This window comes from Melospiza melodia, chromosome 5 (assembly GCF_035770615.1).
Source record: "Melospiza melodia melodia isolate bMelMel2 chromosome 5, bMelMel2.pri, whole genome shotgun sequence".
Lineage (NCBI taxonomy): Eukaryota > Metazoa > Chordata > Aves > Passeriformes > Passerellidae > Melospiza > Melospiza melodia.
Genome location: NC_086198.1, coordinates 17,632,319 through 17,658,162, shown reverse-complemented (window position 1 = coordinate 17,658,162; position 25,844 = coordinate 17,632,319). Strand labels below are relative to the sequence as shown.

The window sequence follows — 25,844 nt, the reverse complement described above, 5'->3', positions numbered from 1 at the left end:
TTCTTCCAAAGATTTATTTTAATTTATTTGTTTATAAGTTGAAAGACTGTTTCACTTTATTTGGCAGAGACTGACACTGGATTAGATGTGGTACTTAACTTTCCTAGGCTTCTGTCTGCATAGGTTACAATAATTTTCATTTCTGATTTTCATAATTCACTTTCAAGTGATGTGGCAGCATCAGTAAAAAGCCAAATTTAAGTGCTTTTATTTGAGTGGACATTTATCTGATATTCTTTTTAATTGGTATCACTCTATTAATAATTGACTTTTTCTTGTTCTGTTTGTTTTCCAAAGGCTGTGTAGATGATATTGTAACTGTATTGGCTGAAGAACATGGTTGCCTTGATATTATTAAGGTTTGTGAAACTTTTTTGTTCTTCCATGCTGTCTTACCCAGAATGTTTTATTATTGCTAAAGAGTATTTTGCGTATTTATTTTTTAATTCATTTGGTCAGTTACTGTATTGCAGTATGATGAAACATTTTGAAGTCATAACTACATATCTAAGATCCTTTCAAATAGCCAGCACTTGTAATATTCTTTCTTAAAATTGCTGTCAGTCTCAGTAAATGTTGATGCTCTCTGAGTAGTTTAATAAGCTATAAATTTTCTTTAAAGTTTTGATGATTAAGTATTTTTCTTCCAGAAATTGTGTCCTCCAGCTGGTCCACTTCACAGATTCTGATAGTGTAGGTTTATATAGTTCAACTTTTCCTTACCCACAAAAATGATTACTGAGTCTTAGTGTCTGTATATTTTGGGACATTATATGAAAAAGTTCTGATTGTTAGCAGAAGGAAGTGGCCAGGCACAGCATTGTTTCCAGCAGGATACAGAATATCTAAATTAAAAAATAACTAAAAGGCTGCATACATTGCACATTTTTCAGATTTTTTCCCCTAAATGAAATGTAGGATTGGGAGGTGAGAAGAATTGCTTCCCCAGAATTTTGGTCTCACATGGCCAACCTCATGTGTGTAGGTGTGAAATTTTATTGCCCTCAAAGGAATATCCTGTATGTTAAAAGTTAAGTATGAGCCAAGTGACTTGCTGAATTAAGACAGTAATAAACAGGCCTCCTCCATATTTTTCTTATGTTCCAGGACCTTTCAGAAAATGTCACAGCTCTGCTGAAGAAATGCCTTACGTTCCAGCCTTCTAAGAGGCAAGTGTTCAGTCCAAGGGCCTGGTGAACGCTGTGGGTTACTGTGAAATCAGAAGAACTGTTGCTGAACCTTTCTTTGGAATACTGACATTTGGGCTCCCTATAAGAAATTCTCAGTTTTGTGCTTTTCAGTGATTAAAAGAGAAGAATTAGAGGTCTGAATTGGGGCTGTAAACAGACTAGTTTGTGGTACCGCATGAATTGAAAAATGTTGGTGGGTATTTTTTGCTATTAAAATTTCTGAAACCCAATCTAATTAGCAGTAGCTTGCTAAAATATTCATTACTGGGGATCTTTTTTGCCAAAATGCAACATTTTTGGGAGCACTTCGCTCTAATTGTTTTATCCTCTTCTCTTAATTTAAGGCCAACTGCAGAGGAATTGCTACATGACACTTTGTTCAGTGAAGTATCCCCACTATATCCTCCCTTCCACAAACCTGCTGGTCTGTTCTCATCTTCTCCAAGGTGTGCCAATTTAACACTGCCTGAAGACATAAGTCAATTATGTAAAGGTAAAAGCAGGTAGTGGGATAAATGTCATTGGAGGGGGAAGGAAAATAAAGTGTTACTGCATTTTCTCTCCAACAAATTATTGACAGACACTAGATGTTAAATGTTACAACACTAGATTAATGCAGTAAGTTGTTTAATGGAAGGAGACATCAACAAACATCTTTTCAGGGATATGTGCAAGCCAAAGGAGTCACATCTTAATTTTATGCTTCAAACTCAGGGGAAAAAATAACATTAGTATTCAAGTCCATGTTGCAAAAGCAGTGTTGTCTTTTGCTTTCAGAATTTGGACACATGCATGTAGAAGGTCACTTTTTTCTGCCATTGATAATTGAATTTTGCTAGATTGTAACATAAAATGATTTTTTAAGTACTGGAAAGCAAAGTCTTTGTGAAAGAGGTCACATTCTGGACTAAAAGATTAAAGTTCTAAGTTTTAAACCATAGTATGTTGAAAATGTTATGGCTCTTAAATCCTGATTAGTTTTTTTTTCTTATGAACTTGGAGATGTTTAGAAAATCTCATCTAGACAAAGATTTTTGCCTTGTTAGAACGAGGTATGTGAGGAGAAGAGAGATTATAAATACTCAGTAGGAATCACTTGTTTCTTATTTTAAGTCTTAGTGCTATGCATAGAACACTGTTTTGTTTTGTTTAAAAACACACGGGAAGCAAAAGTCCACACTCAATGTATTCATGTGAGGAGTTCATGGCAAACTGCAGAAATAGCTGCATTTGTAATGACTTCTTTCCTTAAATCTCCTTAAAGAGCACTTGCAAAGGAAAGATCACTTTTCCTCTAACTTCACATTAAGGTCATGACCTTTCAAGCAGAATAATTTTTTTTTTCAGCAGTATGTGTTTAGAGTTGTAGAAAGAAATACAAACTACCTAAAAGGCTGTAATTTATTTTTGTGTCATTTCTCCCAACAGATGAAGATAATGATTACCTAGCAGAAAGATCAGTTGAAGAGGTTTATTATCTCTGGTGTTTGGCTGGAGGAGACTTGGAGAAAGAACTTGTCAACAAGGAAATAATTCGATCAAAGCCACCTGTCTGCACACTTCCCAAGTAAGGGTGGGGAAGCACTATAAAGGGATGGATGGATGGATGGATGGATGGATGGATGGATGGATGGATGGATGGATGGATGGATGGATGGATGGATGGATGGATGGATGGATGGATGGATGGATGGATGGATGGATGGATGGAAAACAATAGTTACTGCGAGAACATACTTAGTTTGAAGACCTGAATATGTGAAAACACTGAAAATGGCATTCTTGAACAGAAGAAAATTTTCACTTCCCCTCTTATCGAGTTTAAGGTGTTATTTGAATGCCTTGTAACTGTCTCCTACCTATTGCTTTCTGAATTTGAAAAGATGCTGGTGAAGTGGAAAATACTGTAATGGGAGTCCTTAAATTTTGCACACTTTCCAATAGTATTAAGTTTTACTAATAATGTCTCACTGTGCTTCAGGGGGATATTTGTAATCTAATTTAATATGTTATGTAGTGAATTCTTACATTCTGAATTCACTTTCACAGAGCAGCAGTACTGAATGGAGAACCCAATTATTCAGCAGATCATCTAATTACTTTTTTTCCAAAATGCTTTGTTTTATGATTTAGAACTCTGTATCAGCATTTTAGTGATTGGTACTTTTATCTTACTGTAAAATTACTGTACATGTTGCAATTTTATGTTGAACATTGGTGTTTTAATCCTATGATGTGATCTTAACAGCATAATTAGCTGCCCATATATATCAATTTACTGTTTCTGTGTTTAAAAACCAGGTGAAGTATGTTCAGCCAAAATCCAATATTTTTTAAAAGAAAGATGGTGGAAATAGATTTTAAGTATTAATTTGGTATCAAAATTAGTGTGAGATTTTTGAGGGGTTGCTTATTTCTTTGCTCATAGGTGAATGCCGATGCTTTTCAATTTTGAGGGACAAATATTTTCCACCATACTGTCTATCTTGAAGATGAGGAGTTAATTTCAAAAATGCAATCTGTCTCCTAAGTGACACTGAGAATGCTAGATTAAATTATGAAAATCAGTTTCATGTGGCCTTCTTTTAAAATATCATAATAATGGAAAACTTCTGTACACTCTACCTTGGATACATTTGTATCCTTAGATGGACTGCAACAGAAAAGGTCAGACTTTCACTTGGGGTTTTTTGTCATGATGGGAACTGCCTTTCATATGATAATAATATTTTATTTTTGCTTTTCACAATAAATGACAGATCTATTCTGTGTGAGAACAAGCAATAAAAGGGGTTATTAATCCCACATCTCATAACTCTTTCTTTATGTGCAAAGCAAAGTTACAGAGAACCTGAAATGTGCCATTTCACAAAAGAAGCTGTCTGAATAACTTAAGTTTATTGTACATTCCCTTGATAGCAGGTTTCATGCCATGCAGAGTCAATACAGTATACTTCTAAGACCTAATACTTTGTTTTAAAGAGGAAACTTCTTGATGTAAGAGATTTTTTCCTAGCTCAAGTTCTGTGATATAAAGTGACCTGATTTTTTTGTTGTTCTCATTTTTGAAGCTTTTTATTAGAAGATGGTGAGAGCTTTGGGCAAGGACGAGATAGAAGTTCCCTCCTAGATGACACAACTGTGACTTTGTCTCTGTGCCAGCTCCGAAACGTAAGAGTGATACTGTGCATTCATTATGTTCTTCTCTGCAGAAACATTTGTTTAAAGGGAATATGTAACAGCAGCTCTTACTGCTCTTTCTGCCAACAGAAGTGTCATTGATTCCAAGAGAACACTTCTTAGTGTCCAAGTCAGATTCTGGTTTGTGCAGTTAAATTGCTTTGCCTGCAAAAGCTTATTAAATTTTATTTGTCTTCTGTCTCTCCCTTTCCTTTTTCTGTTACCTGCTTTTTTCCAGTGTAGTGCAGATTGTTCTGTACCACTTGGTATTCTCCACAATTGCTACAAACTATTTGCTCAGGGAATGTCTTCTGTATGCATTAATTACTGTCTGTCAATGGCTCACATTATCCAAAAGCAAACCAATTCATTTCCATTTCGGCTCCTCTAAAGTTTTATACTTAACATTGGATACCAATGTTCTGCTAGTTGATTATTAATTTTTGGAATACATGGCATGAAATGGCTAGTTCAAAAGATCTCTTCAAAGCATTTTGCAAAAATGCTGCAATGCAGTTTTCTTCCATCTTCATTGGGAAAATCAGCACATGATAACTCATGGTTTGGCTTGGTGTAATGATCAGTTACAAGATTTACTGTATCTATCACTAAAATGTTTTAATTGTTAACTTGTCTTTGCTCATGTAGAGCTTTATTGCTATCAAACTGAGAAACTATGCTGCACTGTTTGCAGCACTTTTTATAGTAGCAAATTCAATTCTGTCAGGTTTTTTCTTTGAAAAACCCTTTTCATAATACAGGGGTTAGGACAAAAAAGAAAGTGACTCCTGACTGCCCCTTAATATTGGAGGTAGTGTGTCAAACACTGTGTAAACACATTTCTTCAGTAGAACTTTGCACTGCTTCACACAAATGCATCAAGGCAGACCAAAGAACTGGGTTATTTTTGTCAGTACATCAGTGGGGCTTGCGAGGCAGGAGGGAGGTTAAAAATATGCAACATCTATTTTAAACATAATACACTCTGCAGCTTCTGCTGTTGTTCTCACTAGAGGGCAGTTTTTAAAGGCTTTTTTTAAACGTTTTGATTTGAAATTTTGGATATTGCTGCCTACTTCTATAAGTGCAGCAGGAAATAATTGCATACTGAAGTTTCATTTTGTGGAAGATGCAAGACTGAACCTTGCAATGTTAGTTGAAATAAGTTTTTGAACTTGTGCAATTTTTCAGACACCTTTATAGAGCAGAGCATGATGCTTATAATCAAAAGAGGAGCAGTACTGAGTGAACGGAGAGTGAACTCTTCTGTCAGCCCCAAGAGGAGAAGGCTGTGTGCCGTGTGCCTGCAATTTTAAGGGCTGAACTGCAAGACAGAGCACTGCAGGGAACATGGCATTTAAACATTAATCATGCACCATAAGATGTCTGAAAACTTCAGTCAAAAATCCAACCCTGTTTGTCTGTCACCTTTGCTGAGTGTATTTCCTAAAAGGAATTCAAGTTTGTGTAACTCCTGACCTGATTAGAACCATATAAGCAGGTTGTGCAGTTGTTTTGCAGCTACTTGGATAGGAAGTCCATGAAGAGAAATGAGGAAACCAATAAAAATTATGTAATCCTATTGATCTATTAATCCATGGTGCCTATAAACTATTTTTTGTGTGGAAATAGGTTTATGGATATCTTTAGGCAGGAGAACTTCCAAAAGGAAGTTTTAGTGTTGAAACTTCCAAAAGGTTTTAGTGTTGAAGGCTGAATGCTTCATTGCTGGCAAAGGACTGAGCTAATGTTTAGGTCTCAAGGCAAGTTACTGAATTTGACAAATGAATTGCTATTTAATAGTTTTTGTATTCCACTAAGATTTCCACTTGAATTCTGAGCAGCATTCTGATAACAAATTATTTTTCTTCCTCCTTTCAGAGACTGAAGGATGTTGGTGGAGAAGCATTTTATCCACTGCTTGAGGATGAGTAAGTATGTGTGTAAATTGGTACCTCTGTAACACACTGAATTTTGAGTTATTAGTTTTGTTTTTGTGGCACACTGCACAGCTAGATGTAACTGCTTCCCAAAAGCAAAACTAACATGTCTTTGTTTGGCTCTGAAAGCCAAGAGCTGATAAACATGCTGCCCTTCAGACCCTGATACCAAACTGAGGATCTTAGCTTCTGTCCTGGAAATCAATTGTTTGTGTTGAATACTCAAAATTACTTGTTTATTCTTGTTTCTGACTAAGAAATGATTCATGCAGTATTAGTTATTTTCAGTGATTGTGTTTTCTTGCTGTTCACTGTTACCCTGTTTTTTCCAGCCAGCCAGCTTTACCTCATTCCAACAGTAGCAATGAGCTCTCTGCAGCTGCTACCCTTCCTCTGATCATCCGGGAGAGGGACACAGAGTACCAGCTAAACAGAATTGTCCTGTTTGACAGGCTGTTGAAGGTATGGAGTCCTTGTGATGCTGGATAATTGGATTTGGTCTGTTAATTGGAAGATTTTGAAAGACCAAGTAATTGTAAAAGGAAGCAGAGGTACAAGAGACCACAGCAGGAAAGAGGGAAGAAAAAAACCCTTCAGAAGTGTAAGAAGATTGAAAATAAAAATAGAACAAATTATTCTCAGTACTGGTGAATATAAACTTAGATTTTAAAGTATCCACATGGAAATAGAGCTGCTGCTAATGCTGGTTACTTACTGATGAAAATAATTTTATATCCTTTATTTTATAACAGACTAAGCTATTATAGGTATAAATATGCCTGTAACATTTCTGCATTTCCAAGCAGTGAAGTATTTGAAGACATGGCAGTGCCATGTTATTAATGTGAGATTTATACTGGGTAAAGGAATAGCACCCCCTAATTTACATATATGCAGAGAGATAGATTCCTGTTTAAGAACGAGAGAGCTGATGCACATTATCAGGCGTAAACTAGAAATGTTTCATAAAACCAAGGTGGATATATATTATGAAAAGACATATATAATGAAGAAAAAATTGATAGTACAAATTTGGATTAGTAGATCTATCCAATATATACCAAAGCACATGAATGCATTTATGAGAAAGAGCGGACATGTTAACATCCAACAGTAGTCCTTCATTCAGGCCTTCCAGTTAGGGATTAAATTCACTTTTTGTGTAACTTGTATTCACTGTTTTCATTTGGGGAAAGACTGTTCCTGTTTTGAGATTTGAATTGTTTCAGTTACATGATAACTTTTTTTTTGGGTAATCGCTTCTTTTTGAAGGCCTATCCGTACAAGAAAAACCAAATTTGGAAAGAAGCCAGGATTGACATCCCTCCCCTTCTGAGAGGCATAACCTGGGCTGCCTTGTTGGGTGTTGAGGTAAGGGTGTTTGTAGAAGTTCCAGTACTGACTGATGATGGAGTGTGTTAGGAATGGGGTCAAGGAAGCTGGAATGGGGTTAAAGATCTGGCAGGTAGGTTGCTGGAATTTCAAACAAAATGAGTCATGAAATTGTGCAAATAAAGATGATGCTCTGACAAACTTGCTTCTTTTCTGTAAGGTTATTGGATTTCAGAAAGCATATGTGAACTTGACTGCCTTTAATTTTGATTATTATTTTCAGTGGAAAATAATACCCTGACATTTGGTAGTTAACTGGGGTTTTTTGTTTTGATTTTTAATATTTTGACAAATGCAGTTTACAGTCCTTCTACTCCAGTCAGTAGGAGCCCACACAGGAAATGTATTTTTCTCACCTACCAATCAATACACTTCCCAGAAAGAATGGAGAATAAATGAGTCAAATGCAGTCCTTTGGGACAATGGAATGTCCCAGAAATGAGGTTTCCTTACAGAGTTGCTGGACTACCCAGCTTTTGGATTTACCTTGCTTGCAATCCTGCAGCAGCAGATCATAAAGATTCTTAGCGATAACACATCCTAGGTTATTCAGGAGATTTAGCTTAGGATGTGGTCTTTTGAGTACCATATACTATAATCAACAAAAAAGCTGGAAACATTAATAAAAACTGCTGGTCAGGCTTGTAGCCTGAGTCTTGGGAAATGAGTCAATTCTCATGCTTCAGCAACTTGCCAGCTGTACAATATGGGTGTTTTCCTGTCCCATATCATTAAAATGGACTTGTTAATAGAATAGAGAGCCCCTCTTGACCTGAAAATGGGAAACTACAAAGTGCATTGCTTTCTACATAAACAACTGAAAATCACTGAAGATCAGGCTGAGGAGATCTATAGGAAGGTCTGTACGTCTTGAGTTAATAACAGAATAAAGATGGTTTTGTTGAAATTAAGCTGTCAGAATCTTCTGTTCTTCTGCTAACTAAAGTTCCTAACAAAAATAGTCAACTTCTCATATCACCATGTACGTTGTCATGTGCACTTATGTTGGTGAGGGCTTTCTAAATTCAAATATTCTTCTTTCACATTTAGGGTGCCATAGAAGCAAAATATGATGCCATTGATAAAGACACACCGATTCCTACAGACAGACAAGTAAGATTTGCAGTGTTACCAAATATCGTCACTTGAAGATCCTTCCCACCCATCTCTTGCCTGTTACAGCACTCGTGGTGGATAACAACATTATGGTTCCCCTTGCCCTCCAGCCTTACACTGTAGCAAAAATCTTGCAAAAAGATCGACACAATTACTTTCACTCAACTTATAAATATGGGGAAGCTGAAATCCTTTCTTGCATTATAATCACTGCTTCTGTAGCAGCAGCAGTGTAGTGGACAATATTAATCATTTGTTGTTAAAAATCCTGGGTTTACCAAATGCTTGCTGTGCCTGTTGGACCTTCTAGCAATAATGGTGAGGTCCTGTAATGTGAGCTATACTTCACAGAAATGGGGGTTTGAGTTATTTTGTTCTCCAAGAAGAGAATGTTCTCAAATGTCCCCTACCAGACATTACAAAAAGACATTACAAACAACTGTTCCTTTCAGCTGGGTGAAGAAATGTTTTCTATCCAATTGGTTGCAACATTGGGAACTCTGATTTGGTTACCTTTTAAAGCAAAGCAGTATTACCACCTAAAATGAGTCCAGAAGTAAAAAAACCCTGTGACTGTCATCTGTTTTCTGCCTTTTTCAAGGGCTAGAATGCTTTAAAAAATGTAAGTGCAGAAAAGGAGAAAAAAAAAAGAAATATTTTTAAACTTTGGTGTATTAGGTTCCCTGTCAGTTTTGGTTTTGAGAGTGATGGAGGAAGCAGATAGTGTATAATGGTGGTCTGACCTACATATTTTGGCTGACTTCTGCCTCTAGTGTTGCAAGATTGCTGCCCCACTCCTCCCAATTTCTCTTTGTGTGCTGTGGTGCAGATTGAAGTTGATATTCCTCGTTGCCATCAGTATGATGAACTGCTGTCATCACCAGAGGGTCATGCAAAGTTCAGACGTGTTTTGAAGGCCTGGGTTGTTTCCCATCCTAATCTGGTGTACTGGCAAGGTGAGTTTGACTGGTTGGCAAGGGTGGATAATTGAATGGAAAGCTTTGATTGACTTAAAAGTACCTCCTGCTTTTCATCCCCACAATATAAGCCTTTTTTGGATGCTTTCCTTTCTCTTTCCTTTGAAGAATGAATCTGTGGGTTATTGCAAATTTAAAGTCTAATAACTTACATTTAAATCGGAATAAAAAATTGCCCCCCTCTCTTTGTTATGTATTCAGTCTTCATAAGTTTCAGTCACTGTATTTTAAAAAGAAAAGTCTGTTGCTTGCTATTGAGCTCCAAGATAATACTGCAAAAGTTACTGAGTTCTTGGAACAGTAATTGGCATTTCTTGGATGCCTTGGCAGAACAATCAATTTGGCATTATAGCTGAACAATTTGAAATCCTTGCTGTTTTCATGCATATATTTCACAGTTGTTCTCACTATTACTGGTGAAGGCCTGATAATGCAGAACCAGTATCTTAGTGTGCAAATTTTCATTAGAAATTAGTGTCTTTATCTTGTGCATTAAAATAAATGAGCTCTTGGTGCTGTTTTTTCATGGCTCTTCTCTCTTTAGGTCTTGACTCTCTTTGTGCACCGTTTCTGTACTTGAATTTTAACAATGAAGGTGAGTGCATTTTTCAGCAGTAAGCAAAGAAAAGCACAGTCTCTTATCTGTGTCTACGTGCAGACAGATGTGTGAATCCACTTAGAGATGGAAAGTTTCTGTATCTACAAAGGAATTTTAAAGCTCTTGTTGCCACAGGTCAAAAGAAATAGTTGGAGTTTTGAAAACTGCGTGTGGTGTACTGCTCTTCAAGCAGGGTTTCAAGTATTGTTTATTGCCAAGTGCAATAATGATATATTTTAAAAAGCACAAATAATGTTAAGTAGAAAAAGGAAGAAATGCTGCTGTAGCACTTGTATTTTTCAATGAAGCTGTAGTTCAGCCTTGCTTAAGGTGAATGCATTATTTGGTAACCTAAGTGTTAAACTGTCAGACCAGCTTTGTCCAGAAAAGTTTATGGTAGTTTTAAATGCCTGATTCAGATCAGCTTTAGATATATGACCTTTATCTTCTTAGATGTGACTTGTTCATAACAGGTCTAGTCCAAGATTGTATTGTCTTGTACTTGGCTTTCTTTACATAAGATCTCTGTGTGGGAAACCTAGTTTCTTAGGACAATGACTCTTATTATACCTACTGTGCATGCAATCATTTTTCTGTACAGATTGATTTAAGTATTTATGCTTATTATCTGGTTAATAATGAACTTTTTAAGGTGTAATTAAATTCTGCGCTGTCATTGCATCTGGGTTTTTTTAATTCTTTCAGCTCTGGCATATGCCTGCATGTCTGCTTTTATTCCAAAGTATTTGTATAACTTCTTTCTGAAGGATAATTCTCATGTTATTCAAGGTAAGTTGGTCCCTTTATTTGGTGTAGTTCTAAGAGAAGTAAAATTGTTTCTGGATATGTAAATGCACTTTTTCAAGGGGTTGCAAAATTGGGATGCAGTTAAAATCATGTAACTGTGCAAGAAAATTTGAAACAAAGTCAGTGGTTAAGGATTCAGACAGGAGAAAAAATCAAGAAGTGCACATGCACAAAAGTGTTCTGTGTAATATCCAGGGTAAGAGTCAGTCCATCCTGCAAAGTTGTGGAAGCAGTAAATAGTCTTTCTAGTGTTACATTGTAAAGGCTTACCCTTCAGGTGATCAAAGTCATCGTGTTAGAGGAGCGGCTGGACAATAAGGGAAAATGAGGAAGAACAGTACAAACTAGAGGTTCTTCAGAAAACGAAAGCTATGGTATTCAGGAAAATAGGGATTCAAGGGGAATTTCTTACTGAGCAGATGATGTTATTCAATACAGAACAGGAGATGGAAAACCCTGAGGAATAATGTTCCATAGTTCAGCCTTTAACAAATACATAGGTATCTTAGATGATTTAAAACAATAGCTAGTAATGCCTGTTCTAATTGAAAAGTAATTTTAAATTTCATGGAAACATGAAAAAGGAATTGTCTCCACCTAGAAAGTCATCTTTGCACAGTCTGTGTTGGGAAGATAATTTGTCTTCCAGACAGTCTTTAAAAAACAAAAGAAGCTGTTTCAAAAGCCATTTGTAATTAAAAGAAACAGGTGGTAATTAATGTTTTTAATTGCAAGCAGTTATGTATGTTTATTGAATACTGAGTATCACCATGGCTTGCTGTCCTTGTATTTCTTTTAAATAAATTCTTTTGTATATTTCTCATGAAACTTGACAGCTTTAAAGTGTCTGTCATTTTTGTCTTCAAGGAAGGTAATTAAAAACTGATCAACAAAACTTTTAAAGTATTTACATATTGGATAATTGGGAGAGAGCTAACATAAGGAGAGAATGCCAGGGTTAGGAGAGTTTATGTACGGAAGACAATGGGTAAAAGATGTTATGAACTGAATAAAAAAATAGGAAAAATTACTCCAGAAAATATGTTTGCATCCTTTTGTCTGTAAAGAAGGATTGCTTGCAGTAAAGATCTAAAGATGAAAAGAATAAATATGTTCCTCTGGAGACAACTACTTTAGACTTCAAGATTAATAGCTTGGTAAAGACTTTTCTCAAGAGGTTATAGTGTTTCATAGAATAATACTTTTGCTCTCTAGGGTTTCCTGGTGTTATTCCTAAGGAGCTTTGCAAAAATATGTAACAGCTAAAGTTAGAAATACAGGTCAGTAGGAGTCTGTGAATCAAAGTAGTGTAGGTATTCCTGAGTTCCTGTTCTGCATCTGGCATCATCAAGGACTCAGGAAGGTTGGGCCTTTTAGAGTTCTTTCAGTATTCTAATTAATCCTTTCCAGGGTTATATGTTAAAACGCAATGTATAAATAAAGGTATAAAGGAAGATGCTGTGTCATTTCCCTGCTTTTTTAAGATAAAGGAAAGGGTTAAGAATTTGTCATTTAACTACCCACTGCAATTTTAGCTGCTGTGTGTCTTCTGTGTAGATACAAACTGTGTGGAGCATTGAGATGCCAGCACATTCTGGAAACAGAGTTTGCATTCTCTGTTGCTCCCCTGTTCTCTAGCTGTCCATGCCCTAATTGCTCTGATCTTGGGAACATGGAGGAAAAGGAATTACCATCTGTTACAAAATTGCAATTATTGCCTCTTCAGCTTTCTTCTAACAGAGTGTGTGACAGTGTGGACAAAACTGGGAGAGGGCAGAGCAGAGAGAAATCTGTCCTGTGTTCTGCTGTCTGCTTCTCTTCCAATCAAAAGCAACTGTTATTTAGACAACTTAATGAAATTGTACCCATCAACCTAATAGGCCAGGCTGAAGATGTAATAAATTTTATCTTTTATAGTGGGTATTTCTCCTTTCTGGTTACTAAACAGTCCTTAACTTTGCATGTCGAGCATACATCACAACCTAAGTGTGTGCCAAGTTAAACCATTGTTAAAAATCCAAATTGAGATGTACTAAAGAAGAAAAATTGAATGTTTATTCCTCTGTATTGAATGTAATGGTAACAAGCAGTACAGTAGTGGTATTCACTTGCTATTTTATTGTAGGTTTAAAATGAGTGGCTTTCCTACAGCTCTGTTGTGAACTATCAGCATGTGATGGTTTGTGGTTTTGAAAACAGTCTTGGATTTGTCATTTCAGAGTACCTGACAGTGTTTTCCCAGATGATTGCATTCCATGATCCAGAGCTGAGTAACCACCTCAATGAAATTGGGTTTATTCCAGATGTAAGTGCTAAGGATCCTTATAAGTATTATCCAGAGGAAATAAAAAAATGGAAAATGAGGGAAACTGGGATGAGGTGGCTTTCCAAACTGCTTCAGTAGCAGTGACAAAAGTGAAACTTCCATATTAATAGACCTTCCTGAATATGCTGATAAAATGGTAAAGTTTTGATTGTTATTTTACAAGCTTTAGTCCTTTCTGTTCTGCTGGGATGGTAAATACAATAAAAATACTACTAGCCAGTTATTATAACTTAGATTCATTTTGAAAGGTATATACAGATCTGTTTTTGAAATGTGGGTTAATATACAAAAAATTAGTGTACTCATCAAGTGCTAATAGCAAAATTACTGCAGCTAATTGAATGCTGTTGATTAGCACAAATTACACGTTATTTTGCAAGTTATAGAAAAAGTCCATGATCATCAGTCTTGTAGATATGTCAGACCTTGGAAAATGTTAAGCAGTCATTTGGTGGAGTGTGTCTCAAATGTGGGACAAGTGCATAACATAGACTTGAGTTTTATGCTTCCATTGGAAAAAAATCTCTTAGATGGAGGATAATGAAAACTGAGAACACAGCCACAAAATAATAGAGAGGATGTGCTTTGTTGGAAAAAGCAAAACCAGGCCTTTTTTAGAGCCTCACTTCTAGCTATCACTGTAAATAGTAAAGCTTTCCTTCTTTTTTTAAAGAGGTGTGTATAGTCAAGAAAGCCAAAATAAAAATGTTTTTCTGGCTACAAATACTGATGTTTCTAAAAAGTAGATTTAGGCAAGGCCGTAGAGATAAAGTTAATTGATATGGTCTATATCATTCTATATTTGGCATTTAGAAATTTGGTAGTTACCAGCTGGTCACAGGAACAGGTGATCACTGAGAGGTCAAAATGGAAGAAGATAACTGAACTCAAGAGATGTTGATGTAGAAATGCAAATTTCATAAGTAAGAAATTTATATGCATTACTTCTATAAGCAATGCAAAGTTTAGCTTATCAGAAAAGCCTTATGCTTATTAGAAAATATTTTAAGTTGGAGCAGCAAGACCAAGCCTCTGAAAGTCATTTGTTTTACATAATTCCTTAAAGAATTTGGGACTGGCAGATAGTCATTATCACTGTTTATTAATATTGTAATAAAAAAGAAAGTATATATTTTCATTTGTAGAGGGTGTTTTTAATCTAATGATGTTGTTTGACTGATACAAATTTAGGAGATACAGTGGTGTTAAAATGAGCAGAAGATAATGCCAGTGTATTGCCTTATAAAGAGAGGAGTTTGAGAAAGCCACATGTATTTCAGATGACACACATCTGAAGAGGACAGGTGGGAGGAAGATGAAAGGAAAGTGAGAAGCAGTAGGAGTATTCATCTGCAGAAAACCTAAATATTTGGGTAGATGAAGTGCAAGGGTTAGCAGCAACATTTAACATTCCTGAGGGAGGATCAATTTTGCAGCATCACTGTAAAAATGCATTTGATGCTTATTTTTTAAAGGCTGCAGATGACCAAAATTCACCTGTGTATTTTGTCCAGGATGCTGATTCCCACTAAGGAGTTAGAGGTGTGATTTCCCTGGCCCACCTTACAGGTCCTTGTGTGGGCTACTAACCTACACCAGAGCTCTGTAGCAGCCCATCTTGGGTCTTATCTGTATTTCATCCGCTCCTTGTGTCTGCCTATACAGTTATAATTCTCCATTGAAGGCTTCCAAGGTACAAGTTAGATGGAATAGTTTGAAATCACATGTTTTGCTATCTTATAGTTTCTGTTGCGCTAGTCATTAGACAGTACATAGTTATACATGAGCCTTGTCTCTAAATCTGATAATCTATAGATGATTAGGTAAAATAGCAATCAATTGCAAAAGAGGAATATTTTTTTAAAACTCTTGCATTGAATAAAAATGCAGGTTCTAAAATTAACACTAACCTGTGAAGAGAGTTTATCCTTTCTGAATTATCTGTCAGGGTTCAGGGTTTTTTAATTAAGTAAAAGTTGTTCTGCCTTTTAGATTAGTCAGAGAGGTGATTTTTTGTGACTGTAACAAGGCAGCATAGGATCCATCAAGGTGAAGGATGTGCAGTGTAGTAATGAGATCTGAACCAGAGTTCCGTGCTTGAGTACTAATCCTATCAAAGTAAACCCTGATTAATCTTTCATCATTGAAAGGCAGGCTCTGCTGCAGGGAAGATTGGGTTCCTGGCAGCCTTCTCATTTGCTTCAGGTCACGTAGCTCTCAGAATATTGAACGCTGCTGAAGCTTGAGTCGTTGGAAATATTATTAGCTGATGTGGTCCCTGGATTAAGTACATTGCTGTGGCTATGTGATTTACATATAAATAGAGGGATAATACATGCAGTGAATCTTACAGTGAATCTTTGCTCACTCTCCCAAAATCTATACTCTTCTCCACCCTGTATAATGCTGTATAACACATTCCTTATTTTACTGACTAATTCTGACCCTAAACAGCAGACCATGTTAAAGAAGAAAAGAAAAACAACAAAGTGTACAATGTTGCTAAAAGTGCAGCCATTGCCATAAATTACTCTAAAACACTTTCAGCTGTGAATTATGGAAGGTAGACCCAGTTATCATCTATCCACTAACATAGAAGGCAAACTGATTGCAGTTCTTTAATATCATTGTGCTGAAGAGATACCTTAGCTTGGTTTTGGTGATATGCACGAGGTGTCAGTAATAGGGCTGCGTCTTAAAAATCCTGCCCTTGAAGTACTTTCTCTGTTTGTCCTGTTACACACTTACCTGAAAATGAATTGCTGATACTTTTATCTTGTGAAGAAAGTGATTATTCTTCAAGTTTTGTTTGTTTAGGTATATATGGGTGGGTAGAATCTTACATTAAAAATGTGATTCAGTTTGCCTTATCTTTTGCACCTTTCTGAAGCCTTTCAATATATGATTGTCTAGGCACCATATAGGATTGAAGCTAAGTACATGTGTTTGTATCTCAAATGTGGAGCAGGAAGGTGAAAGATTGGGAGTTTGTAGAATAGACAATTTCCTTTGGAAGGGACCCACAAGGCTCCTGTAGTCCTGCCTGGCCACCTTAGGGCTGAATTAAAGTGTGCTGTTAAGGGCATTCTCCAAATGCGTCTTAAACATTGGCAGCCTCGGGGCATCAACCACCTCTCTAGAAAGCTTCTTCCAGTGTTTCACCTTCTTGGTAGAGAAAGGCTTCCTAATGTGCAATCTAAATCTCCCCTGGTGCAGCTTTGAACTGTTCCAATATATCCTGTCTCTGGGTCTAGGGAGAAGAGCTCAGCATTTCCCTCTCCACCTCTCCCTCCGAAAAAGCTGTAGAAAACAAAAAAATAGGTTTTATTAACAACTGAAAATCAGAGTAAAAAGCAGAAGTTGGAACAGTTGTTAGAACAACTCAGCAAAATAAAATTCTGCTTATTGTTGGACAACATTGTTTCACACATGCATCAAACAGGAAAAAAAGAAACAGACATTTAATGGACAGGGGGAAAAAAACCAAAACCTCTTTGGATTTGGCACCTCATATAAACTGCAATATATGGTACAGCTAAAGTATATACAGAAAAAAAAGTTATACTTTTTCTGTATAACTTATTAATGAAGGGAGTTTTTCCTCTGATTTTAACAAATATAATGATTTAAAACAAGGAGGTGTTTGTAAGCCTGAAGAAGTTATGAATACTATTAGTAAGCAAGGAAAGGAAAGGCAGAACATGGGTGGCATTATTCCCTGACGCAAAGCAAAATTAAAATTGTGGCTCCTCTAAAGGTCTGTCTAAAAAACGATGTGTTTATTTTACAGGCTCTTTTTTTTAATGTGGTTTATTGTCAGGCTGTTCCAGATGCAACTTTGATTACACATTAGGCGTACTTCTTAGCTCGGGAGAGTTAAGTCTCAGGTAAAACCAGACCCCGCGGAGGTTTCAGGGTTCAGCGCTGGAGGGTTGCAATCGCTGAATTTCAATTTTCCTTTCTGCAGCTCGATATTGCAGAGGCGCGGGCGCTGCTGCTGCGGGCGGCGGCCGCTGGGGGGCGCCACTCCCCAGCGCAGTGCGCGGTCCCGCTGTCCCCGCGCGTCCCCAATTCCGTCCGGGCTCGGAGCGGCTCCTCCTTCCCTTCCACCGCCCGGGCTCCGCCTTCCCCTTCCTTGCTTGCTGATAGCATCGGCAACCTCTTGGGGCTTACCAAAACCTCTTGTCTTAAAGCATTATTTCTGTTAAAGTCAGAGGAAAAACTCCCTTCAGTAAAAGCTCGCCTGACACCTTCTACTTAAATTGTTTGACCTACTTTTCATGTCACTGCTGATAGGTTTGGTGAGGATGGTTTAGAGCAAAGCAGTGATTTTCCTCGTGATTACCTTTTAATAATCTTCAAAGCTTCACATTTCATGTATTTTCTTGTTTATTTCTGTGTAAATGCTTGCATGACAGAGGTGTTTGTGAAAATAGGAGAAAATAGGGGTCTGTTTTTGTAAAACATTTAAATCATATATATGAAAAGGAGGAAATAATTTCTTTTAAACGCCAAGGAAATAATGGTGGTTTGCCTAATATGTACCTCCAAGCAAAGAGGAGCCTCAGGACACTAGTCTTGTTTTCTTACTGCATAGGAAGCAAGATATTGCATATAAACAAGCAGATAAACAGGTATTAGCTGATCACAACCAGTTGCAGGGGATATTTCAGGGAATGGGATATGTTACTATTCTTAAAATGCCTTCTGTTTAAAACATGACCTAGATATATTCAAGGAAATAGTGTGATTGTATTATAAGATTTAATATGATGATAGGAATTGATTTGGTTTGGATTTTGAATGCTTAAAATCAATTGGTGGATTGGGGGTCAAGCTTCATAAAAGCCTGCTGAATGTTAAAAGTGGTGAACAGGTCATTGAACATTCCTTAGTTTAGGGGCAGTATGGTTCAGATCTCAGGCACTCAGATGAAGGCATAGTAATGTAATTTAGAGCTGTGCTAAGAAGGTTTTCAGCAAATGTGTACATCATTTAGTCAGAGCCATAACTCAGTTCAGACTTTATGGAATAAGAAGTAATTTATTAACATAATATCAGTTATGTTTTCTGCTCCTCATTTGTTTACTTCCAGGAAAAGCTCAATGGGAGGATTAATTTGCACTTTTTACGAGTTAAAAAGTAATATATTAAGCTTTATGTTTAACTGTAAATCTTCATAGCACATGAGCCATGTAGTTGAGTAAAATTTAACAAGGATCATCTCGCTCTTGCGTTCTTAATTTATTGAAACTTTCTGCACAGTTTGATGTCTTAGGAAAATAGATTCTCTTGCCTTTGCCTTGCTAAAGGCTTCACTGAAAAATTAGAAGTTCTTAATGTGTCATAAATGCTTAGCTCTTTCTCTGTATTATGAATTTGAAAGTTTGCAGGCATTGAAGGTTTTCTGTAGCTGTTGCAGCAGCACAATCTCATAGGGGTGTAAGTGCTGGAGCAGGGCACCTTCAGGTGACACTGCCCCAAAATGGGCACAGTGGAACTGCAGAAATGCTTGGGTGTTACTGAGCATTTACTGAGAATAAAACTGTCCTTAAGTGCTTCACTGGCAAGTATGCATTTTAATAAATACCAGCATAGCAGAAAAAGGCAGAGGTGGTTATTTGTTCTTGTGAAAATCATGATTTGAACTCTTAGTTATTTCTATCAAAGCGTTTTCTTCCATAGTCAGAAAGATATATTAAATCAAGTTGGTTTGTGCTTTTTCACGCATCCTTGGCTATTTTTTGCTTATATTATTGAGAATTTCAACCATTTAGTAGAGTGGGGTTTTGAGTTCTTTAAGACTTTGAAGGTTATATTGTGCAAACCAGCCTATTAAGGGTGGTGATTTGTTTTTTTACTGTTTTCAATACAGTGTTGCAAACTAATAATTTGAAAAATTTGGTGATGAAAAAAGTTTCTGACGGGCTAAGAGTTGTGTGATAGAAGATCTACCACTGCAATTATTTTCCTTTCTAACTGAATTCTTGCAAAATAGGCAATTTTTGATGTAGCTGACTATTGTCATAGACAACTTGAGTTCTTAAAACTTTTTTTTTGTCTTCTTTTCCACATCACCACCTTTGGCAGCTTTATGCGATTCCTTGGTTTCTTACAATGTTTACACGTGAGTATGCTTTTTTTTCTTTTGATTAAATGTTCTTACATTTCTTAAGCTTATTTTTTCTCACTTTTTCAGCTAAACCCTTTCTAAATTGGTATGATAGGTCCAGCATTTAGTTAGGATGCTTATAATTTGCAAGGATGTGTTGTGGAAAACTCAACAGTGGAAAACTCAGCAGTGCCTGTCACTTACTTTCTGCCCTGATTTCATAATAGTTAATATTTCTCCTGTGGTTTTGAGTTGTTTTTATTGTTAGATTATTATATGCTGTTGTTGTTATTATTGAATGGATCATTTTACACATGCAGTATTTAGGGTGTGTTCAGAGGAAGCTGTTATCTACTGGAAAAAGATGTAATAATAGTTAAAAAACAAAACCAAACCACACCACCACCCCCTGCCATCACTCAAATAATGTAAGAAAGAGAATGACTTTGTTTTTGAAGATAATCATATTTTTGTTGCACATTGACACACTGTTATTCTGGTAGAACTAGTTTACTGTATTTGTGCATGTATATTAGGAAAAAAGAAGAGCTTTCTAATTTGGTGGGTTTTAATTAAAGAGAAGAAAGTTAACAAATCAAGTCTAGAAAGCAATTTAAAAACTTCTTTTCTCAAAAATCTGTGATTTTTTTCATGTTGTATCAACATTGGCAGATGTTGAATTTAAATTTTCAAAGAAGTGGCAGAATGAAAAGAGCTGATTATTTCTCAGAGATTATTTCTCTGATGAAATATCAGAGAACTTAGTATGAGATTCTTGATTGCATTTTCTAAAGATTTTGACTGGTAAAGCACTGGTTCTTGCAGTTGTCCCTGTTTCTCTACCCTTCATGAGAATTGCCACATTTGGGAAACCAAGGAGAATGATTTCCTTAAGCAATCAAGTGCAATAAATTCTTGGAACTATTTCGTTGGAAGACAGCATATTTTAAGATAGCCACCTTCAGCTTTATATATAAAATCTTGCTATTTTTAATAGGCCTTTTTCCTTGTCTTTCTTTTATTCTGCCAATTTTTTCTTTACTCTGTTCATTTTTTTTGTCTAATTGTAAGTAGTCAATCTTATTGGTTAACTCATTAATGTCGTCTTATTGTGAAAAACTCATATGTATGCCTTGATATGTAACTGCTCTGTACTAAAAGAAAAATAAATTGCCTGATTCTTGACATACTTGAAATGTGAAAACCCATGTGCTTCCAAGTATTCATTAAGAAAAGATGGCTGTTATTTACAGAATAATCAAACTGCATATGAGCACAAACAGGATCCTGGACAGGTTGAGTCCTCTGCTCCCAAATAAAAAAGAAATCACTCAAGATGGGAGAGGAAAGAAGTACATAGGCAACTCATTAACCCTGTTATTGTGTGTGTGTGTGCCTATAGAGTTTTATTTATTATTATTATTATATTATTTATATGTGCTTATTCATTATGCAGATGTCTTTCCATTGCACAAAATTTTTCACTTGTGGGATACATTACTGCTTGGAAATTCCTCCTTCCCATTCTGTATTGGAGTTGCCATACTTCAGCAGCTGAGGGATCGTCTTCTGGCTAATGGATTCAATGAGTGCATTCTCCTTTTTTCAGACTTGCCAGGTACAGAAAATACTGTTTCTTCCTTTTTTCTCTGTCTTCCCCAGTGTGTTTGTAAATATATGCTTAGAAATCATGGTCGGTTTAGGCAAATTCACTGCCAGAGTGTGTGGATCTTAACTACAATTTATTGTAGTTATTCAAAGTTTTTACTGTCATCAGCAAGAATGCAGTAGGATTGTTATTTCCAGGTGAAGATTGGAGTGTTTTGTTGTGAAATTTAGAACTATTTAAATTCATTCAGAAGCAAATGTTTTTTGTCATGCCACATGCAGACACAATCAGTTTATATGAATTTCTAAATAAATTGAGTACAATTCTGAACAGTCCTTTTCCTCTTTAGTGGAAAGCCTGTTTTCCTTTCAAACATAATTAAACTTGTACTGTGGAAGTAATTAATGTAAAAGGATTAGGGAAAGCAGTATAGGAAGCCATTGGAATTACTCTGTTAAATATTTCCATTTGAAATTTTAAGCTTGCAGAAATAATTTTCAAAACTGTATCAGAGTCTGCATGATCACTGTGCAGATATTCTCTGTCTTTGCTCAGTGGGAGGTGATTAACCTATCCATAAAAACTGGTACCTTACAAAAATACAGTGCAGTTAACCATGAAGTTTGGAGCTTCCTTCTGAGCAAGTACCTACTGAGACAGCAGAATGCATTTGAACTGAGTAAGCCATGTCACCTGAAAGGTGTGTTTTACTTTGTAGTGACACAAGTAGGAAGGCTGCTGCACTCAGAGCATGCTTATATTCTTGCATTAATTCCCTCTCTCCTGCTCAGGATCTTACTAATGTAATACAAGTCCTGGGTAAGAGTTTGGCACTGTTTTAAATGTGTGGCTTTTCTGTAGATAACTCTAACTTTGGGGTAATTCCTGGGCTAATTAAGGATGTAGTGAGCTCTATTTGAACTCGCATGTCTGCAATTCAGTAATTCATTTAAACAGAAGTTCTTAATCAGAAGAACTGAAGGAGAGAATCAAGTTTGGAGGAGAATTTAAAAGGTCTTCTTAAGAGTTGCAGTCTCCACAACTGCAGAGTTCACAGAGGTTAGCAGTAGTCTAGGATATGCAGATGAGGCTGAGTTCACAGTTGCATAACTCAGTGAGTTACCATAAATGAGGCTCTGTGATTTCTTTAAATACTTTTGTCACAAATTGTCTCTCACTGTAAACCCTTTCAGATGGGTCTGGATTTCAAAATTTGTCTCCTACTTATTAGTTTGAGATGTACTATCCATATGCTACTATTTTTTTAATTTATAAGAAAATTTAATTAGGCCATTCCTTATAGTGTAGAGTTTTAATTTTCAATATGTATGTTTAGCCATTTCAAATGTTCATGGTAAATTTAATGGGATATCTACAGATGGCTGGAATGTGAGTGCTAAACTAAAAGATTGATTTTCTCCTGGCCCTCTCCTCCCCCATGTGTTAGCTGTATGTCCTAGTAAAGTACAGATCCATTAATATTTCACTTATTTTCTTGCCTAAGGTAATTTCTCCATATTTTTCTTTTTCTTGATGGGTGCTAAATTATAGATTCCAATTTATCTTAAATCAGCTGATTTAGTGACAGTGGAAGTATTTTATGTTGAGGTCATGTATAAGAATACATTAGTTCTTGTAATACATATGTGTTCATATAATAAAATAAAATCAGTAAAATCTGTAGTGATATAAGGTGCATGCATTCTGCTGGTTTTAGGTGATGACAACTTTACTGATACTCTGGTAGGAAATACAGGTTTCTGATAAGTTGGTTTTTTTTCTTAAATTGGTGGTGTCTGTGATATTTAGAATCTCAACAGTGGCACAATTGAATCTTTTGAGATGAATCTAAAGAATTCTATAAAATACTGCTAGTAAAACTACTAAGGGAAAAAAGGGTAAAAGACAATCCTAGTGTGTCTTAAAAGTTAAATGTTGTTGGTCTAGCTTAATCAGTAACTATTTCAACATATAATTCTCATAGCCTTGTGCCTTTTCTTTCTGACCCCTTATTTCTAACTAAAAAGTATTGACTCATTTTGCATTTTGTCACCTGTGTCTTCCAAATAAGACTTTTGTTATTTTGGTTACGATAAGTTTTGTGCCAAGGCTGAGAATTTTCTGAAAGTAATTTACAAATAACCTTCATCTGAAAATATATTGCTCCCAGGAAGACATTATGTACTTCAAAGCATCTGCATTGATTTTAAACTAAAATCAATTGTTGCTCAACAGTCTGAACCTCCTGTAGTTTGTAAGCTTTGTGTGCACTGCAATGGCTTATTGCAGGCTGCCAGTGAAGGCAACTTCCTTTCCAGACTGATAGAGGTATTTTACTGCAATCTTGAAACTTTGTGGAACACTTTTAAGATTTCTTGTTTAAATGAAAGAAAAAACCCACTACCTAGCTTCCAGTGCACTGTATATAACAAAAATGAAATTATTGTCTTAAAATAATTAAATAAAATAATTAAAATAATTGTTAATTAATTAAAATAATTTTTGACTTTTAAATAATAGTCATGTGAGGAAAACAAAGGGGCATTGTGTCAGCATTGATTACTTGCTTCTGTAAACCCTTTCCAATACTTGTCTCAAAGCATTGGCCATATTTTATCTATAAAGCCAATACAATTGGGCAACACTTGATATTTTTGGAAGCTCTGTTGAAAATTTTACTTTATTTTTATGTTGTTCAAACAATGTCCTAGCAGATTAGGAAATTTATTTGAAAATTTTGATGAAATAATTAACTAATTAAGAATACTGGAAAATCCTTTTGCAACAAATGTCCTAGTTCATTCCTCATGGAGCTGTATGAAGGGGGCATATAAGCAACTCCTAAATAGAATTAAATAGAATTAGGTTGTTTAGGAAATTACTACTCCAAAGTGCTGGGTGTTTTAAATTTTAATTCTCTGTCATTCGTTCTTTTATATGTTTCCTTGTATTTAAGGAGGTCTGTTAAGCACAAACTTTATTCAAGCAATGCAGACTCCAGAGAATATTTAGGAATATTTGAGACAGACAAACAAAACCAATGCTGGGATTGTTGCTAGTATTTTACCTGTAGATTTGAGACTTAGTAAATTTTGTGTTATTCAGGTGATACAGAGAGAGCAAAGATCTTGCACATTACCTTTGTTTTTCCTGTAAGTCTGGAAAATGAAAATTGTCAGGATGACACTATTATGATGAGATTCCTGAAGTACCAACAACAGAGACAGGACTCTGCTTTCAGACCAGTGCTTATTTGTGCTAAGCCAGCCTGGATATCCCTTAATGTCATGCATCAGCAGATTTACAACCCAGAGGCTTTTCATGTCCTGAGGACCAGCTTTATAAGTCTACTTTAAAACATGCAATTTTGCTTATAGCTTAGTCTTTAGAATCTTGCAGTAAGTTTGTGTGATAATGTCCTTTATTCAACACAAAAATTATGGTTATTGTAGTTTGACTCAATTACCAAGTTCATTACCCACTGTACCAGTAGTACAAAGTCTACAGCTTTGTTAGGGAGCATTCAGACACATATACTGCTCTTTGCAAACGTTTGAAGGATCCTTAGAGCAATCCACTCCCGCCTGGAAAGGGTGCAGTATAGAGCCTGGCAAACAGATCTTCCTCCATCGATCACTGCCAATATCAGCACTGACATACAGAGATGAGCTGTGGACTTCTGAGAACTGATTAAAAGATGGGGACAGATGTTGTCAGACAATAGGGAAACACCAAGCCTAAACATGAGATAAAACATACTCAAACAAACCTTTTAGGTTAGTTCAATAAGCTCATCCTCTGTAATTGTGGAGCAAGAGGAGGGTTCATCCTTCTAATGCTGTGAACCTTAGGAAGGTTTCTTTTTTGCTGGCTCCAGGATAGTCAGTGCTTCAAAGGAAAAGCCTTGGTCTCAGATGAGAAGTTCATATAGACTGACTGTAGAAAAGCCATCCAGTGCAATGAGGAGCTACAGTGAAATGGTTGAAGTGGAAAACTTTGTGAGACACAGGCGTGTAGCTTTAAGATGCAAGATCTGGCTGTCATCAAACCACAGGCACAAATGATTCTCCAGAGAACAAATTTTCTCTAATGTGGGAGAAATTATTATATCCTTTGCCATTCTAGTGATGTGCCAAAATGCTGAATCCCATAATGGTGGAAGCCATATGGATGCTTAGAAGGATTGCATCCAGCTTATAAATGGACTAAAAGTTTAAAAATAGTGGAAATTCTCTACAAAGATTGTATGGAGCAGTTTTGAATGATGCATTTCTGTTGACAGCAGCAAAATTAGACACATATCAGAAGGCTCTACTTTAGATATGTTTCTGACCCTGGGTAGCTACCATTTTACTTTCTGCTATTTTCCTTTCTAAAAATCCTTTGTCTGCCCACGTCTGTGATCCATATGCTTTTATTGTACTGGAATTTCTGGTGGTTCAGCATTTAGTTAATATAGATCTGATAAGAGGAAAAAAAGACAGTTGGCCACCAACTGTCCAAGTCCACCCTGAGTTTGTGGGTGTTTAATGCCTGTTCCCATTTGTTTCACCACTCCTCCAAGGAAAATGTAACCTCAGAGATTAAAACACCACCT

At 36.2% G+C, this 25,844-nt stretch overlaps 1 protein-coding gene across 1 annotated transcript in view; it reads left to right on the top strand.

Annotated features, from left to right (window-relative positions):
* The window catches only part of TBCK (TBC1 domain containing kinase), an 88,208-nt gene that overhangs the window by 25,765 nt on the left and 36,599 nt on the right, over nt 1-25,844 (top strand). Inside the window, exons 8-22 of the mRNA XM_063156454.1 lie at nt 298-359; nt 1,108-1,169; nt 1,535-1,683; nt 2,619-2,757; nt 4,262-4,361; nt 6,252-6,301; nt 6,643-6,772; nt 7,583-7,681; nt 8,753-8,815; nt 9,648-9,774; nt 10,340-10,390; nt 11,099-11,182; nt 13,420-13,505; nt 19,617-19,653; nt 21,095-21,256. Coding sequence (XP_063012524.1) covers nt 298-359; nt 1,108-1,169; nt 1,535-1,683; nt 2,619-2,757; nt 4,262-4,361; nt 6,252-6,301; nt 6,643-6,772; nt 7,583-7,681; nt 8,753-8,815; nt 9,648-9,774; nt 10,340-10,390; nt 11,099-11,182; nt 13,420-13,505; nt 19,617-19,653; nt 21,095-21,256 — 1,401 coding nt within the window. The remainder of the gene's footprint in view (nt 1-297; nt 360-1,107; nt 1,170-1,534; nt 1,684-2,618; nt 2,758-4,261; nt 4,362-6,251; nt 6,302-6,642; nt 6,773-7,582; nt 7,682-8,752; nt 8,816-9,647; nt 9,775-10,339; nt 10,391-11,098; nt 11,183-13,419; nt 13,506-19,616; nt 19,654-21,094; nt 21,257-25,844) is intronic.